Source organism: Myotis yumanensis, unplaced genomic scaffold, assembly GCF_028538775.1.
Source record: "Myotis yumanensis isolate MYYU_CA2020_CCGP unplaced genomic scaffold, mMyoYum1.0.hap1 SCAF_9, whole genome shotgun sequence".
Classification (NCBI taxonomy): domain Eukaryota; kingdom Metazoa; phylum Chordata; class Mammalia; order Chiroptera; family Vespertilionidae; genus Myotis; species Myotis yumanensis.
The window spans coordinates 43943031-43962739 of NW_027223760.1; the positions used below are offsets into that span (position 1 = coordinate 43943031).

General features: G+C 35.1%; 1 protein-coding gene across 19 annotated transcripts in view; it reads left to right on the top strand.

The window, feature by feature from the left end:
* The window catches only part of ADAM22 (ADAM metallopeptidase domain 22), a 177997-nt gene that overhangs the window by 109182 nt on the left and 49106 nt on the right, over positions 1-19709 (top strand). For all 19 annotated transcript variants that reach the window (XM_070424186.1, XM_070424187.1, XM_070424189.1 and 16 more), the window contains exons 7-17: positions 157-226; positions 2489-2559; positions 5685-5759; positions 7389-7460; positions 8526-8692; positions 10102-10186; positions 11196-11286; positions 12458-12509; positions 15192-15291; positions 17252-17323; positions 17549-17641. In XM_070424186.1, coding sequence (XP_070280287.1) covers positions 157-226; positions 2489-2559; positions 5685-5759; positions 7389-7460; positions 8526-8692; positions 10102-10186; positions 11196-11286; positions 12458-12509; positions 15192-15291; positions 17252-17323; positions 17549-17641 — 948 coding nt within the window. The remainder of the gene's footprint in view (positions 1-156; positions 227-2488; positions 2560-5684; positions 5760-7388; positions 7461-8525; positions 8693-10101; positions 10187-11195; positions 11287-12457; positions 12510-15191; positions 15292-17251; positions 17324-17548; positions 17642-19709) is intronic.

Here is a 19709-nt window from a genome sequence, read left to right on the forward strand (position 1 = left end):
GAGCTCTTGTGCAATGGCTCATCGCCACTTTAAACCCAGGAGTCTGTGTAGTCAAGTTACGGTGTCTTAAGGGTTCCAGCTCCTCCAGCTCTGATTGCCCGAGGCTGGAGGTGTCTGGAAGCACATGCTTAATCTCTATTGTCTGTGTTATTTCAGGAGGATTTCCATTTTCACTCAGTTTACAAATCCAGACTCTTTGAATTTCCTTTGGATGATCTCCCCTCTGGTATGAAATTCTTATAATGACTTAAAAAAACAACTTTAATAATTTTTTTGAATACTGTAGAGCTCATCTATAGCTGGAATATTGGTAGCACACAAATGTTCATAATTTTAGAGAGAAAGTCAAGTGCGTCAAGAGGGAGAATAAAATGCAGAATGACCTCATGCTGACAGTGGATGATTTGGAAAGATATAACTCAAACACATTGAAGGAAAACTTTTTAAAATCGTAAGATTCCAAGTAAGGTACTATAAGATAAATAACGTTAGATCAGAAATCGGTCTGCATAGATAATATATATAAAAATTCACTCTTGGTAAAATACTGTGTTGTAAACATAGGGTTGAACTCTTAATCATTTCCCATTTGCTGTTATCCTCATATCTCTATGCCCCAGCATTTTAAGGAAGAACTATTTTAGATTAACATTTTTGTTTTATGTGCTATTTGTGGAATTAGTCTTTCCTTCTCATGAATGTTTATTGGTCCATTTGTTTACAAATGTTGATTTAAGAGTTGCATCCAAATCTTTACGTGACAATTGGCCTCGTTTAGTGGAGCAGTGATTGTGCAGGGTCCTAGCTACGCGGGGCTCATTGTGTTCTCCTCTGAAGACAGGGTGCACTCCCAATATCTGGGGTGGAGATGCTTCTCCCTGTTCAGTGAGCCCTGATCATGGCCATAATACATTCTAAATTTTAATCTCACTATAATTTGTGCAACAGCTCTGTGAGATATATATTAATATTTCCATTTTATAAATGAAGCTCAGCTGGTTTCTTTTCCATGGTCCCACAGCTAGGAAGAGATGGACTGGAAGTTTGGATTATGGCACAATGAGAATGTTCTCTGGGAGAGAGGACCAAGGGGAGTTGGAAAATTTACTAAACTGATAGCAAATCCTAAACTACTGCTTAGGAAAATGACTTAAAAGTTTTCATTGTCTTCTCATCAGAAATGAAATAAATATTTTCTAATGTCCCTTCCTCTCTGAAATAAATTTGTAACTCCTTGACTTCATGCAGTTCCCTTAAAGAGAACTAGGACTCCCCCTTCTCTCCCATTGCCAGGGGATATAAGGTCCTATTTTATAGAATTCTCTATTTTGAAAAATCTGCAAATGAGCATATAATGCTCCTATTTCACACAGCTACCTTATGTAACTTTTATAATCCCTTTTATGGGAAGAAAATTATTCATGACCAGCTGCCTGAGAATAAAGCCACAATCTAACAGATATTACTGGAAGTAATCAACATTAATTAATATTTAAAGTGATAAATACTCCCCACTCCCCAGACTTTATCGTAGGCTTGCCATGGTACAATCTTGTAATTTGGAAAAAAAAAGAGACTTTCTTGAGGGCTTATTTCCAACAGAAATTGTGGAAGTGACTTAGCCGTTTTGCTGTTATTAAAAATAAGTTTTGAACATATTCTTTGAAAACTCAGGTCTGTCTTAATTAATTTCTGGTTTTCTTTTCTTATCAGAAGTTGGCCCTGTCAATTTTGAGTGTTATTTATCTTTCAAGACGCTTAGATTTACTATGATAAGTTAGAAGAAAATTAGAAATAAATGTCAAAACTGCAATTTTTGTGAAATAAGCTCAAAAGTAAACTTATTATTTTGTAATTAAATATAGTTTCACTGGGTTATGGATTATCAGCAACTTTGTCTTTTTATGCATTATATATTTCCCAGAGACAGAATATTATCAGGTGTTCTCCACACTTGTTTGATGGTAGAACCTCTTGTTTTACATGACACATCTCTTAGGACTAGTGTCTTTTCTTCCTTTGTTTTTCTTTTTGATCAATTTTATACTCTCATATATGAGAGTCCTAATTGCTCCACCAACACTTAGAGTGTTATTCTTTAATGAAGGTCAGTAGTAAACATGTAGGTCAACTTGGCTATTTAGAAGGTTCCCAATAAAGAATGTAATGGTTTTATGGGAGAAATATGAGAAAAACTTTGAGATAAGTGAGGACAGAAATAATGTTTGAGATGTTTTTGAATTATATTAGTTCATAATATATTTATTCAGTATTGATATGAACACAATTGTTTTGATTAATGTTCTATATTATCATTAAGTGCAACATTATATCTTATAAAATTTACAACTACTTATTAATAATTACAAGTATTAATGGAGTATAATTATATAATTTTTATTAGGAAGGGCTAGTAAAACTTTGATTGCCTTGTATGAAATAAAGATAGAAATTTCAGTAAGTTTAATTTATTTTTATTTCCTTTTAGAGTTCCAACAAGTAAACATCACTCCACCAAAATTTATTTTGAAGCCAAGACCAAAAAGGACTAAACGGCAGGTATGTATTCACAGGTATATATCGTGATGCTTTAAAAACACGTGGCAACTGCCAGTCAATTGACTCCACATTCAGTCCCTGTGAGAGGATATTAGTCACGACATTTGTCAGGGTGTGGTAAGCAGTAAGCACGATGGATCTGTCGCCAGCAGTGGAGGTGTGGCTATATTTTTTCATAGACTCAGAAAGGACTCAAGACAGTGGTAATAATGTGGTTATTCATCATGTAGATGGATTATGGGGCCCTGCCGTGGCATCTCAGATGCTTTCTGACACAGGCCTTTTTCCTTACCTGGTATGCACCACCTAGTATGCATATCCTAGGATCTGCCTATATGGTGCATAACCTTGTGTTTATCCTTTTAAAGATAACCCCTTCTGAGTGAATACATCAGGTTTTGAAGCCACAAATGCTATTGTCACATCTGAGTTATTTTGGAGTCTAGAATATAAAATTAGGATGTCTACTTTATGAATGTTCAATGCATCTTGGACTTAGTAATAAAAATAACAACTGTTTGTACAGTGCTTTAACCACATGAAGTAGGTACTACTATTATTACTCTTATCCAGGAAAAAAACAATGGCTTTTCAATGTGAAAATGACTCATGCAGAATTATGGAACTGATAAATGGTTCAGACAAAATAAGAACTCGGGCCATCAGAATTAAGCAATCATCACCATTGTGGTGGTGGGTGGTGTGATAGTATGTGTGTGGCATAAAAACATAAAAACACAGGGTGAGAGAACTAGATCTTTAGTAAGATCAAACTGTTGAAGGAAACAGGTATTTTCTTTTTAAAATATGTTTAATCTGTATGAAATAAAACATGTTTCAGACAAATTTCTAGTGTGAATAGTAATTGCTAAATATTGAGTACTTACCATGTGCCTGGCCCTGTTCTAAGAATTCTAATTGTATTAACACATGTAATGCTCATAACAATCTTATGAGGAAGGTATTATTATTATTATTATTATTATTATTATTATCATCTCCATTTTACTGATAAGGACATTTAAGCATAGGAGGCTTAAGTAACTTGCCCATGGATATATTGGGTTACCCAGTGGTGGATCTGGGATTCTGACCTAGAAAGTCTGGTCTCAGAGTTCTGATAACCACATATGCTTAATATACTGACTCTCGGAAGTCTTTGTGTTCTATGAGTTACTACTATGAACTTTATATATTTTGTGAATATGCATATATATTGAGGCCCAATTAAATAGACATAAGTAATTGCCATGAGGATTTAATTGGAAACAGGAATTATTTTCATGAGTTAATAAGTGAGAGAATAGGATGATTTTCTGTTGACATAATTCTTTATGTTTTTCATAAACATTTGTAACATCCAGTCATATGCTAAGCAGACAAACTCTTGATTTCTCTTTCTGAGAACCACGTGGACCCAGGGAGATGAAGTGTTTTAAAACTGTGTGGCCAATATTGGCAACTTTCTGACCTTCAGAAAATGTGGAAACTTGTGAATCTACTGTATTAACTTATAAGGCTCAGTCTCCTCCACAGTTAAAAAAGCAGAGACTAGCACCCTAAAAACACCCATTTTTAAAGAGACTCCTGTGATTGGGTGCAGTTTATGTGACTTTTTGGTTTCCAAAGCTCAAATTATGTCTGTCATTCCTTACCAACTTACTATAAGGGATTTTGAAAAAATATATTTTTTAAAGTTTGGGAGTGTGTTAGCAATGAAACAAAAATCCACATGGCAGGAATGTTTTAGTTTGCTTTAAATGCAGTACTCAAAACACATTCATTATTGATTTAGGTTTGATTGTATACCCTCATCAACAAAATGGCCCTTGGGCAAGTGAGCAAAAAGATTTTATTGAAAAAACTGTTTATCAAAAAGCAATGGCGTAAAGGAAAAAGTTAATTTTGAGTACCTTGTTAAAGAGTGTGTTATAGATTAACTGTGGAGAACAAAGGCATATGGCTGCCTTAGTGGCTCTTGCCAGTAGCATTCTCTGGTCATGATTTTGAAGGTGGAGAAAATTTGTTGTTGAACAGACAGATGTAGCTGCATTGCATAACCCAAATTTGGGAACTCTCAGAACTATCCTAACAAAGTTCCTGTGTCATTTGGGGGATCCCCTCACCCTTGCCAGAGGAAGGAACATGTCTCAATCCCAGATTTGGAGATTAAAGAACATAAGTGTCAATCATCTCACTCCCGGTAGACCTCTCAGAGATTCGCAGGAGCTTAAATTAAACCATTTTATTACAATCTCTGAGGTCTACTGTTAAATGAAAATAGCCTGAGGATGAAATAGATGGAAGTACATAATGAAATGCATATCCTTTGATTTATATGCATACATATTTCTGGAAGAAACCTGTAACTGCTGTACCCATTGTTGGGGAAGGATAAAAACTGGGTAAATGGGGACAGAGGCGAGAGGAAGACTTTTACCCTCTACTTGTTTATAATTCTTTAGTTGTTGAACCATGTAAATGTATTACTTCCTCAAAAACCAAATTAATTGAAGAAAATGAAAAAATAAATGCTAAATGAATAAAAGGGGGAAACTGTTTTGTTTACTTCTTCCATATTTTTTAGTTTACTCTTATTAAAAAATTTTCAGCTTTATTGAGGTATAATTAACAAATAAAATTGTGAGATATTTAAGTGTGTATTGTGAAAGCATTTCCCCCATGGAGTTAATTAACACATCTATCACCTCACTCATTTACCTATTTAGGGAGTGAGAACATTGAAGTTCTACTTTCTTAGCAACTTTGGTATACAAGGCAGTATTATTAATGTGAGTGTCCATCAAAGAACAAATAGATCAAGAAAATGTGGCATATATACAATAGAATATTATTCAGCCTTAAATCCAAAATACAAAAATGCATGGTATCATAAATGGAATCTAAAAAACAACAACAAAAAGGTCAAACTCATGAAAACAGAATAGAAAAGTGGTTCCCAGGGTCTAAGAGGTGGGGGAATAGGGAGAGGGTGGTGAAAAGGCACACATTTTCACCTATAAGATGAATAAGGTCTGAGAATCTAATGTCTAACATATTTTTTAGTTTTTCACAGCCCAGTTCAGAGGGCCTATTTAGGTGCCATTTCCTTTACTATATTGCAGCTCCATCGCCACCCTCGAAATGTAGAGGAGGAAACCAAATATATTGAACTGATGATTGTGAACGATCATCTCATGGTAGGATTTGCTGAATTTGTTGTTGTTTGTACTTGTTTGTACCTTGGATAAAACTGGTCAGTGCAAGAATATGTTTAGAAGAAAGAGGTCCATAAAGCGTTAACCTGGACAAGGTATTTGTGTAACCAGATATGTTTGTTACCCAGCAACAACCTGTAAGAAGGAGACACTCTTAGGTGAAAGTAACTAATGGTATTTTGTGAAGTTCCAAAAATATTTCTGGGACTCATAATGTCAACTCTTTCTTGATTAATATCAATTCCTACTTGACTAATATAGGGGCTAATACTTCCTCTTACTAAAATGGCAAGATTTTAAAAAAATGAAAAGTTCCACTAGTGAGACACCAATAATGTGACACTTTAGTTTTCAATGTTCAAGTTTATCCTAGTGAAATAGAAGCAACATTTCTATTTCTGTCTTGCTGTGCAGTAAACCATATGGGGAAGCTTATATAGACAAGTAATAAAGATTTTTAGGATAAGAACCTAGCAAAACTCATTTTTGTTGAGTCTGTTATTTTGTTATATTCAATTCCTGTACAGATTCAGTTCATGGGCATGTAACAGTTATATGCTTATAGTCACAGTCTAGTCTTATATTAATTCTGCATAACTAGGGCATTGTACTAAAAGTGTCCAATGATGCACATTGCTTGATTTTATTTAATTTCACATGAAAGTACTTTTGGATTTATTTTGAATGATTTATTTTATTGAAAATATAATTTATTTACATATGATTAAACAAGTAATATCAATTTTAATTCTTTTTACTGATTATATCATCAAGATTGAGTGCTTCTTTCTTGCTCAGGCTAAGACTAAGTTTTACCTTTCTACCTTTTCAAATTCAGTGCATGTTACTATTCCCTGAGATTTTTACAAAACAAGCATAAGTTGCAAAAACATAATTTTGGGTATTTTAGAATATCACAAATTCAGATGTCTATAGACATCTTTATGCAGAAAACACAAATAAAGTGAGTCAGGTGTTAAACAATAGAGAGGAATGAGGCCTGTGGTAAAGAAAGGAATGTCACATGGCTGGCCTAGTGGGTCCCGTTTTTACCATGTGGGGATGCTAATTTAAAGCGAAGCCAGAAATCAGGTTTTACATGGTATTTCCTGATTTTTAAAACAGCATTGGGGCCAAACAAAAGATATATGTGATTCACATCTAGCCTATAAGCTACCTCTTTGTAACCTTTAGGGCTTTCTTCTCCTGACTGATTAGTCTTATGGAATTCATACATTTTTATACTTTTAGCAGTATTCACGTTCACTTTTTCTAACTTTGATGCTACTTATATTAGTATGTCTTGCAACTCAGAGGTAACTTTATATGTTTTAATCATTTTGAATAATAATCTCTTATAGAAATAAATTTGTGGAGTAGATGGAATGAGTATTTTTTCCTTCATATCACACATGAGTAAACTGAGGCCTCCAACTTTTAAGAGCCTTTTCTCAGACTACAGCATGTAAAGGACTAGTTCTCAATTCATATATATATATACACACATACAGAAAACCATAGAGATCTTTCAATTACACCATGTTTTCTTTGTTGAGTTGATTATTTGCTGATGACCTTGAAAGCCCTTCACTTGTTTCCTTTTGCTTTCAGTTTAAAAAACATCGGCTTTCAGTTGTACATACCAATACGTATGCGAAATCTGTGGTGAACATGGCGGATTTAGTAAGTATCAACCCGATTCAATATTGCCATAGAGGAATTTTATCTCTTGATGGCTAGCAGAACAGATAATATGGTTCTTACATTTTCACTACTCTAAGTTACGCTTTAGCCAAGGTGTCTCCCAAATCCCTGGTAACCGTGCAGTTGACTTTATTGACTTCGATATCTGGCTGGGAAGATGACAAAAGGAAGTGGCCACAGTTACCCACAGGTTTATGCCTGATATTCCTTCCTGAATTTTTCACATGGGAAAAAGAAAAGGTTGGGTCATAGGCCCTAACAAAGATACTCACCCTGTACTTCCACCAGTGGAAAAGCAGTATAAGATTTGCCTTTTTCAAAAGGGTGCCTGATGCTGTGGGAATTATGCAACCAAATAATCCTACCGAATCTACTTTCCAAATCTTCCCCTCACAAGACAATGCCTGTACCTTCCCTATGACTTTAGTCAGGGACACTCGGGTTGTGTAGAGAGGATTTCCTTGGAGAGTCTTCATTGTTCCATTTCTGCTAGGGCAGTGGTCGGCAAACTGAGGCTCGAGAGCCACACGCGGCTCGTTGGCCCCTTGGGTGTGGCTCTTCCACAAAATACCGACTTCTGCGCATGGTCCATGAAGTTTCAATCGCACTGTACGTGTGCGCCCGCACGTGGTATTTTGTGGAAGAGCCACACTCAAGGGGCCAAAGAGCCGCATGTGGCTCGTGAGCTGCAGTTTGCGGACCACTGTGCTAGGGGAACTCAAGAATGCATGGATGCTTTGTCTGGGTGCCAGAAGGTGGACTCAGGGAGAGCCTTGAATAAGGGCACAAGTATTTGTCAAAACATGAGTTTTTTGTTTCTAACTAGTGCAATTCTTTGGGTGTTACTTGCTAAACAATTGATTCCCTGTTACTCAAGGGAAATGCATGTAAGTTAGAAAAACAATTATCTCCCTTAAAAACAATGACATTTCTTACATTAACTAAAACTCAAGGTGTTTCCTTAAGTAGAAATTTTTGTCCTGTTCATTAAACATTTGATTTTACCACATGTATAGCTGGTGTGTTCATTTTGTTATATACTAGATATATAAAGACCAACTTAAGACAAGGATAGTATTGGTTGCCATGGAAACCTGGGCAGCTGACAACAAGTTTGCCATATCTGAAAATCCATTGATCACCCTACGTGAGTTTATGAAATACAGGAGGGATTTTATCAAAGAGAAAAGTGATGCAGTTCACCTTTTTTCGTACGTAACTTTTGTAATGATTTATTACTTTTCCTGGTTCCATGTTGAATGCTCTATGACCTGTGACTGCAGTGTATCCTTTGTACTGCATAATACAATTAGGATTTGATAGGGAAGATACATTTGGAAGAAGTTTTTAAAGTATAGATTGTTTCAAATTGGCATGAAAATATAAGAGCTTTAATTCTGAGTTATTTTCTTATTGCATATACATTTCATTTAAATTTTCAAGAGGTTTAATGAAAGCATGTATTGAGCAGAAGTACTGTTAATGTTCATACAGAGTATTTTTAACTTATTAATTATACTCTTTAAAGTTGTTGGCTTTTAAATGTTAACTATGTTTTTGATTTAAGATGAGAGCTTAGTATTTCCAGAGTTTATCTTTTGTTTTTCTCACTCTTAAAGGTTTTTTTGTAACATGTTTATTTGATGTAATAGCAAAATATATATAATAGCATTTTAAAGACCTATCATTTGAAGTCAGAGCTTTTGTTGAAGAAAGTTATAAATGGAAGTAAAAGAGTATATTTTGGGGGTAACTTTTTATTTTTATATAATTTCAAACTTAGAGAAAAGTTGTAAGGAAAAACCCTATGCCTTTCATCCAGACTCATTAATTGTTTACATTTTGCCCCATTTGTTTTATTATTTCTTTCCTTTCATTCTTCTTACCCCTTTTTCTTCCTTTCATCCATCTATCAGGTTTTTGTTTTTTTTTCCTGAACCATTTGAGAGTAACTTGGAGAACTTACTAGGCATTTACTACTTAATACTCAAGGCATTTTCTTATATAACTATAGTAAATTATTAAAACCAGATAATTTAGCATTGGTATAATATGTGATTTAACCTACAGTCTATATTCAAATTTTACTAATTGTCTCAATAATGTCTTTTATAGCTAATTCTCTCCTGCCTCAAATTCAGAATCTAACGCAGGACCACACATTGCTGTCATGTCTCTTTAATCTGTAATCTGGAAGATTTCCTCAGCCTTTCTTTGTTTATTTTGAACTTAACACTTTGAAGCGTTTAGGCCAATTATTTTATAGAATGCCCCTCTTCGTGGGGCTGATATTTTCTCATTATAAGATTAAAGTTATGCATTTTTTGGCAGAAATAGCACAGTAGTGATTTTGTATCCTTCTCAGAGTACATCATATTAGTAATTCTTTTTTAATAGGTAGAGTTCTCTTGAAGATAGTGATTATATGGGGAAACATCCCCAGAAACCTTTCTTTTTGGTCATGTGTATAAATAATTTTCATATTCCTTCTTTGCTTCAGGAACATATAGTATACAAATGTTATGTGCATTGAGAAAATAAGTGTGATGAATTAATAATGAGAGGTGTTATGATATTTGAACTGCGAGCAGTAAGTATTTTTCATTTCCTTTTCTGAAAGGGGAAGTCAATTTGAGAGTAGCCGGAGCGGGGCAGCTTATATTGGTGGGATTTGCTCGTTGCTGAAAGGAGGAGGCGTGAATGAAGTAGGTGTGAACATCTGTACAGTACAAAGTGGTATGATGGCTGAAAATGTTTTCCTAATATTTAAGAGATAAGTTCTCAGTATTCCACATTCTCCACGTTAGGTTGTTTTATTAATACCAGTGTAGTTACTGTAAATGACCAGAGGGCAGAATAAGGAAATAACAGAAGATATTATCTGATAATTCTGTTCATGGTCTACTTAGAATAATTTCCAGATTTAGCTATTTACAGATTATTTAGTGAAAATATTTACTTTTACCTTCATGGACAATAAAGCCTTGTTTATCACTTTGATTTTCCAGAGAATTGAGTAATTCTCTGAATTGTCCAACATACTACAAAAACCCAATTGGAAATTTTCTTCCTTCTTTGATACTTGGCAAATTTTTGGAGAAAAAAATAGACCAGGCTTTTCAAAGGGTTCCTTCTACCCCTAAGGCACTAAACCTGATGGAAGTGACCTAAAAGGAAATACTTGAATCCTTGGGAGGCTGTATATTGAAAAAAATACCTCAAGGCCCCCTTAAGTTTCTTTTGGCCAAAGATCATCACCACATCCTGTTATTTAGCATTTGTTCTCAGAAGCCACATTCAATTGAGTTTGGGGAAATTTCAGGAGTACAAGTGGACACACAGAGATGAAAAGTTCCAAATAATTTACTCATTTATTATTATTATTATCCAAATCACTAATTATATGTAAGTATTACATTTTTCAGACACATCACTGGTGAAATTTGGACTCAGAATTAGGTTTAAGTTTCCAAACCGATAAGTTGGCGATTCCCTGGTTTCTAGTCTATAAGGCTTAATCAAACACGGATTTATTTCTTACTACGTCTCCCCAAATGCTCAGTAGTTCAGTATTGGCTATTATGTGTTTAACCTGTACCAAATAAAATACTTAGAGATTACTTATTTTCAATTATATTGTGAATTTTTCTCTGGCCCATCTTAAATAAAAGTAATTTGCATTTACATGTATTTTACTTTTGTTTTGTTTTTCAGTTTGGGAAAACTGATTTAATGGCAGTTACACTTGCCCAGTCATTAGCCCATAATATTGGTATTATCTCAGACAAAAGAAAGTTAGCAAGTGGTAAGTTAAAGTACATGTGTGGTTTAATTTTATTTAAAATAGACTATCTGTGAAATATTTTGGAGAATGAAATTCTTTAATTCAGTTGCTTGATCAAAAGAGTTTGGATGATAACATAAGATAAACAGCTAGGGCATAAAACAAAACATTTTTCAAAAGTAATACACCATTATATTTATATTACAGATGAAAATTTCTCCATGTATTATGAATGTTTAAAGTTATGTGATGATAAACGTTTGAATTTCACATAAAAAGGACAAAATAATTTTAAATGTTTTAATAAAAAAATTCTAGGCATATAGGTTTAAGGCATACTGTTTTATTATGGTTTATTTAAAACATCTCTTAATATGGCCATAGAGAATTTGCCTGCCTGATAAAGGGCTTAGTCAATATGGACCTAGTGAAATATGCTATGTTTAGCATCTATGAGGAATATATTTTACCAAGTTATTTCACTATGTATTATGAGTACGTTGCTTATAGTCATATTTATTTTATTTTTAATAACAGACATTATAAATATGATTGCTTATATTGATAACTATTATAATTTGTGGATTCTATGACAAACAATTGAATGCCAAGTATTATCTACATGTAGATACTCATTTAATCCTCTAGATATTCCTGCAAGATATGCATTATTAGCTCCATTTTACAGATGTGACTAGATCATAAAAGGCTAATGTCTCAAGATTAAGTTAAATGGCAAGCCCAGGTTTTGAACCTGGGTGATTCTGATTCTGAAGCCCTTCTGCTTAACCGATATATCATACTGCCTTCTGCCAGCAGCCTTGGTGTAGAGGCTTTTTAACAATAAACAGGAAATTATAAGAATTCTCATAAAGGCCTGTGAAACTAAGATCCTGGAGTGGTGTGTCACTATTTCATTGTATTTTATTTTAAGTGAATTCTTTCAAAATATGGCCACTTGATAAAATATCAAAAATATTTAATTTTAGTAAGAATTATGTAAACTTGACAGGGTCAGGGTAGATTTTTGTGGTTATTCACTGCATAGAAACTATAAAAAAATTAGAAAGCAGGTATTACTTTTTAAAAATTATATTACAAATAAAGTTAAGATATATTTTTTAAGATAGGAACTACTCGAAGGCACCTGTTTTTACATTGTAATAAGGCATGTGTATTCCTCTTCTCTTAGGTGAGTGTAAATGTGAGGACACATGGTCTGGATGCATAATGGGAGACACTGGGTGAGCCACTTCTACTTGAAAATACCTCACTTTTCCTTTCCCTGCTGTGCTGCTGTCTTCCTAGGAATATGACACCCAATAACTTAGTGCATGGACCCTCACCACAGGCATTTAGGAGAGAATCAGTAGGTTTTCTCAGTGGCTTTGTTATGTAAAATATTTTCACAAATGACTATCTTATTTATTAAAACAATTGATGTCAATTAATCCAGAAGGTCAAAGGTCAACGATGTTTTTGACCTTGAATCTAGGCTGGAAATGAGGAACAGTTTCGTTCTTGATGGCTTACATACTAATCTCATTCCTTTTACCTTCTTCAATTCAAATTCAGTGGGTAATAAACAGGACTGTGCTGGTAAGCTGACTCACAAAAACAAAAACAAGAAAAAAGCCCAGATTTGTCACTTCTCGGATTGCCAGCAGCCTTCCACCATAAGTAGAGCCTATGGTGTAGACCAGTGATGGCGAACCTTTTGAGCTCAGCGTGTTGGCATTTTGAAAAACCCTAACTTAACTCTGGTGCCGTGTCGCATATAGAAATTTTTTGATATTTGCAACCATAGTAAAACAAAGACTTACATTTTTGATATTTATTTTATATATTTAAATGCCATTTAACAAAGAAAAATCAACCAAAAAAATGAGTTCGCGTGTCACCTCTGACACGTGTGTCATAGGTTCGCCATCACTGGTGTAGACACTACAAGGGCTGGTTTCAAGCTACCACAGGCGCCTCACTGAACGAGGAGTGGGAGGAGTTGTGCACAATTGCTCTCCTGAGAAAGGTTTTTATTTGTACCCTGTCCCACCCGTCACACACTATCAGGCATTAACCTTTTATTCTTTCTAAATTCTACAATCATTCCTTTCGTGCCAAGCTTGTCACTACCCTTTAGTTGTTTTTTTTAAAATTAATCTTCATTGTTGAGATTACTACAGATGGCCCTCTTTTTTCCTCCCATAGCTCCCCTCCACCCGGTTCCCACACCACCCCAGGCCCTCGCCACCCTATTGTCCGTGTCCATAGGTAATGCATACATGCATATAAAATCTTTGTCTAATCTCTTCTCGAACCCCCCCTCCCCCCCCCCCACACACACTTTTAAACTTTCATCATCTTGTGCTCTTATTTCAGTAACATTCCAGATACTCAGCTTCGGGGCTCCCTCTCTTCCATCCACTTCCATCATAATTGAAAAGGTAGAAGGAATGAAAGAGTGAACAGTTATAAACTATTATCCAGATTTTAAAAATTAAATATTTACTATATAATTAAATACCATGGTTAATGTTACAATAACAATATTAAAATAATGTTTAAATGCAATATCTTTTTCTTTTCATTTTTATTGTTCTTTTATAAAATTTGGATCCTGTTGGATATATAACCATTTATTCATTTTTTTACTTAACATTATATAATCAACATTTTTTTCTGAGTCTTTATTTTTGAACACCATGATTATTAATAACTACATGGTATTCTATTTTATTAACAGGTTGTTGTTTTTTTTTAACTGTTGAACATTTAGATTATTTTCATGTTATTTGCTATTATAAACTGTGCCACCATAAATATCTGAGTTCAGACATATTTGAACACATAGCTAATTATCTCCTCAAGAAAAATTTTTTATTTTATTTATTTATTCTTTAAAATATATTTTATTGATTTTTTTACAGAGAGGAAGGGAGAGGGATAGAGAGTTAGAAACATCGATCAGCTGCCTCCTGCACACTCCCCACTGGGTACGTGCCCGCAGCCAAGGTACATGCCCTTGACCGGAATCAAACCTGGGACCCCTCTGTCCGCAGGCCGAAGCTCTATCCACTGAGCCAAACCGGTTAGGGCTCAAGAAAAAATTTTTAAATTAAAACTATTAGATTTGAGAATATTTCTCATTTTGAAGATTCTTAACACACATTGCCAAATTGCTCTATAGTTATTTCTTTTTCTATTGACCCTTTGTTACTTTATTTGTATACATTTTTTGAAACAATCTTGAAAATTTGCAAGAATAGTAACAAAACCTTTTTGTCCTTGAATCATAAATTGCTAACTTGCTGCCCCATTACTGCCAACAACTTAGTGTGCGTTTCTACCAATAAGGACATCCTCCTACAGAAACACAGTACAACAAATAAAATCATCTCATTCTCAGCCCTCATTCAACACTGGCTCTGTGTTTCAGAATGTCATTTTAGAATAGGTTCAGAATCAGGCATCAGTTTTTTATGTCTCTTTAGCCTCCTTCAGTCTGGAACAGTTCCTGACTTTCTTTGACAGTCATGACCTTGACACATTTGTAGATTACAGGTCAGTTGTTTTGTAGACTGCTTTGCAGTTTGGGTTCCAGCCCAATTGTAATATTTAGGAACGACTTATTATGAAATAAATTATTCCTCTTTTTGTTGGAAATTACAAATGTGTGTGTTTCCTTTGAATATGTATGCAAATAATGAACAACCCATCATCACCATTGGTCACCAAATGAAGAATTTAGAAATATACTGATTGAATAAAACTTTTAGGTATTTGAACGCAAATATTGTACATAAGTGGAATTTATTTTTCACTTTTGAGAAAATGTATAATTTTAACGATGTTCAATTTTAACACTAATATTCAGGCAGGGGAAACAAAAAATTGTACCCAGCTATTAATTTCCTTCTGTCTTATAGCTACTATCTTCCTAAGAAGTTTACCCAGTGTAATGTTGAAGAGTATCATGACTTCCTGAATAGTGGAGGTGGAGCCTGCCTTTTCAACAAACCTTCTAAGGTAATAAGTGTGAACAGTTATTAGTTATTAATCTTTCTATGATATGATAAACACAAACTTTTCAGCCATTTGGTCTTATAAAAGAGAGCTTTTCAACTTGGCTTATACATATTGAATATGTACGTATTCTAAATTTGCTAAGTATTTGAATTTTCAAAGCCAGCTTTAATCTTGAGCATTTGGGGCTTTTCTGATAGGAATAGGAAGTAGGTAGAAATAAGAATGTTTGCTTTCTGAAAAGTTTTCATTTTCTATTTATACAGCCACATGATGATTCAGGGATAACTTACAAAATGTTTCCATTTCGTTTTTCTTGAGTTCCCCTCTTTGGATACCTAATCACAACTCATACCGGTAGAAAGGGGATAGGAGCATAGCTACGTTCATTACTCCCTGCCATTGCCTTTCAGAATAAGCAGCATGATTAAAATTGCAAGTACTTCTCAATATGAAAATCAAGTTTGCTTAAAGGAGAGAAGGAGAGAGTCTTTCTGTGCTTAGACTTTGTCAGAGGCTTTTGCAAGGTGAGGAACATTCTTTGACCACTGACTGCCTGAAAGCAGGGCTTCTCCTGTGCTTGGAAGTCTGCACATTGAAGGAGAACGCTTTGTCCTTGTTAATTACGTCAGCTGTGACGTGCTTCGGTGCACCGCAGTCTTGGTAGTCATTCACCTGGTTTCATTCTCTGTCACTCCGGTGACATTTAGGAAATGTATCACATGGCAATAAAATGACTTTAGCACCGAAAGTTCCAGAAGTGATAATTGAACAAAATTCTTACTTCTATAAAGGAAAAACAGTTCAAGTCTCTTTACCAAAATTACTGATTATTCTGAACCCAGAGGAAGAGAATAAGAGTGCTTTTCACCTAGATATGTTTTAGTTTTGGCTTCCAAAGCTGTCTCATTCGTTATGCTCTCTTTCAATGGAAATGAAATTGAGAGATAGATGAATTGATTCTTTTGTTGGAGAGGAGAGAGTATTTGAAATTAGGTAGGGATTCTTTGTCGTTGTTGTTGCTTTCTTTATTTGGTTTTGCTTCTTCCCTCTAGTTGGTTTTAAGAAAGTGTGTGTGTGTGTGTGTGTGTGTGTATTGATAGGTGTGTATTCACTGCCATTCTGTAAAACGTAGACTTTGATTAATTTTTGAATGGATATTATATATTTAAAACATAGCAACTATATTTACTAATTTTACCTATAATCATAAGATAAGTTATAGTCAAAACATATATTGATGGAGAATTAAAAATCAAACAGTCTTAAAATATACTCTTGTACAGACCAAAAACTGCTTCTGTTTCTGGGGAAAGTTATCATTGCTGTTCTCTGCAGGACTATGTTAATAGGAGGAGCAATATTTTGTATTAAAAATTAGTGGATTTGTTATTTTGTGATGTTTTCCTCATTGTCAATGAAATAACTTTCTGTTACACAAGAAAATATAGTTAATAAAGGGCTTTTCACAGTTAATTGAACTTGATCCTCACAGCAATTTGTGATGTAGTTGGACAGTTGATATTATTCCTGTTTTAAATACTAAAACTCTTGGGCTCAGAGATGGCAAGCTGTTTGCCCAAGATAAGTAGCTGAGCCAAGATTTGAATCCTTTGCTTTCTATTTAAAGGAAATGAAATTTCAGGAGTCATTCTGGCTTGGTTTTGGTCACTGGCTAGATCACATTTTATTTTGATGGCATTTATCAGACCCTACTTGGTTATGTATGTTATATATGTAAATACGATTAAATCTGACATGGAAACAATATTAGACACTTCTGTTCTAAGGTTCCCAGTTCTAAAGTTATAGGAAATTGTGCTTTCTGTTTAGGAAAATAAAAATATATTTTGGAATAACTGACAGATATGCCAGAAGCTTAGGTGTGGCACTTAGGGTCTCATAAAGTCTTTGACATTGATTTGTCTCTATTTTAATTCTCTTTTTGGTTTTCATCCCACAGCTTCTCGATCCTCCTGAGTGTGGTAATGGCTTCATTGAAACTGGAGAGGAGTGTGACTGCGGGACCCCAGCAGTAAGTCTCTGGGTGTTTTGATGACTTCGTTTAGCTTATTCAGGGTCATTCCAGGCCCATACACTGAGATAGACATACAGAGCAGGGGTGATGCCTGGAAGTTTTATAAGATTTGTGGAAGGAAGATTATTATTACGAGGTTGTTCATTTATTTTAGAAAATATCCTGGTACTTTAAGGAAAATTACCCCATTTCTGACATTATGCAAATGATTATATTCCTTAGGAATGTGTCCTCGAAGGAGCAGAGTGTTGTAAAAAATGCACCTTGACTCAAGACTCTCAGTGCAGTGATGGTCTTTGTTGTAAAAAGTGCAAGGTAAGTAAATGTTGTTTCATAACCAACTGATGAAAAAGAGGACATATTTGATTACACTGTTAAGGTGAGGTTAATATAATCTAATAACAACAGTAGTATCAAACACATATTAAGTGACTAAGTGCCAAATGCTTTACAGGATCCTCACAAAATCTTGTGAGGTGTAGTAACTATTTTTATTCCCATTTATCAGATGAGAACACTGAGGCTTGTGTGGTTAAATAGTTTGCCCAGGGCTTAAACCAAGTAAGTCAGGGAGCTAGGGCCTGCACCTTTATAATTCCCAGAGTTTGTCCTCTCACTACTACTGCCTCCCTGAGGACTATGCACACTAAATGAAAATGGGTGTTAAATCTTTGAATGCTGTTTTTCCTTTCTCGTAAACCCAAGTGGATATTCAGTAGACCTTTCTTTTCTCACTGCTCAGTTTGGTACATCTCTTGCATTAGCTGTTGAAGGAGCAAAAGGAATACTTTAGACATGATAACACCTTACATGTGTTGTGCAAGAGATTTTAAAATGCACCTTGAAACACATTGACTGTTTTCACCAGGGGTCCTCAAACTTTTTAAACAGGGGGCCAGTTCACTGTCCCTCAGACTGTTGGAGGGCCGGACTATAGTTTAAAAAAAAACTATGAACAAATTCCTATGCACACTGCACATATCTTATTTTGAAGTAAAAACACATATCGGGAACAAATACAATATTTGTATTTGCATGTGGCCCGTGGGCCGTAGTTTGAGGACCCCTGGTTTTCACCCTCCCACCAGCATCTTCATACCTATCTCCAAATATTTAAGCCTTTCCATCAAGACTAACAGTTATTTGAGGCTTACCTTTTCCAAAGAAATCTACTGTTTTTTTCCTCTTCTCATAGAAAGTCTGGTACAATATTCTACATTATTTCTGAGGTTGAATATGTCTTTCATTCTGTACACTTACTAGTCCCACACTTACACCCAGGGACTTACATAATAATTGGTACAGGTTCTTAGTAAACATTTGTTGAATGAATAAATAAATACGCTTATCAGATACTTACTGATTATTTGCTGATTAGTCTACTTAGAGTTAAGAGAGGGTGGAATATGAATCAGTTATCTACTGAGTGCCGGAGACAGTGCTAAGGACTTTTAATGTATGTCATCTTATATCTGGATTCTCAATGCTGGCACTATTGAAATTTTTGGCTGGATAATTTTTTGTTGTGAGGGTGAGTCTTGTTTATTGTAGAATATTTAGCAGCTTCCCTGACTTCTGCTTACTAGATGCAAACACAATCCCTCCCAGTGGTGACAACCAAAATATCCCCAGAGATTGCCAAATGTCCCCGTGGGGGCAAATCCACCCCTGGCTGAGATGCTGTCTTAGATAATGCTCACAACCACACTTTCTGATAGGCGTTACTATCCAGACTTTTTTCACTTGCACAATCCCGGTCTCAGGGAAGTGAAATAACCTGCGTAGACTCATTCAGCCGGGGATGAATATATGTGCAGTTACTTCCCAGATCTGCTGGCAGCGATTTCTGCTGTTTTCCCGTTACCACGGTGTCTTTGGCAGCTCTGTAAGACAAGTGAGGCGCTGGCAGAGATCTCTGAGCAAACTCTCTAAAAGAGGAAGATGAAACCAAATGTGAAACAGACGTTCTTTCATTTTGGCTGCCTCAACTGTGTATTCTGTCAGCTTTTCCAATGGCCATAACAGGGGTTCCCCAATCCCTTATTTTAATTCTCAATATTTTAAATCTGCCCACCCATAACATGCATTTAAATAGGCTATTTTTCTTCGATTTATGGACTTCGGCTCTTTGTGATGTAATCAGTTCAAAGAACAAGTAAAAAAATAATAGAATACATACAATAAAGTGGTATGTTAATCATCCCACAGGTAAGTACCAGTCAAGTAACGTCTTTTTTGCTAATTTCTCACCCCCACCCCCCCCGCCCCCGCCCATCCCCACTCTCACCCCTACCCTGGGCTCCTGAAGGGGCCAAAGCAAGATAGTGAATGGAGGAGGAGACATAGAAGAACAAGATGAGAAATTGAGTGTTTTTCTATTTTT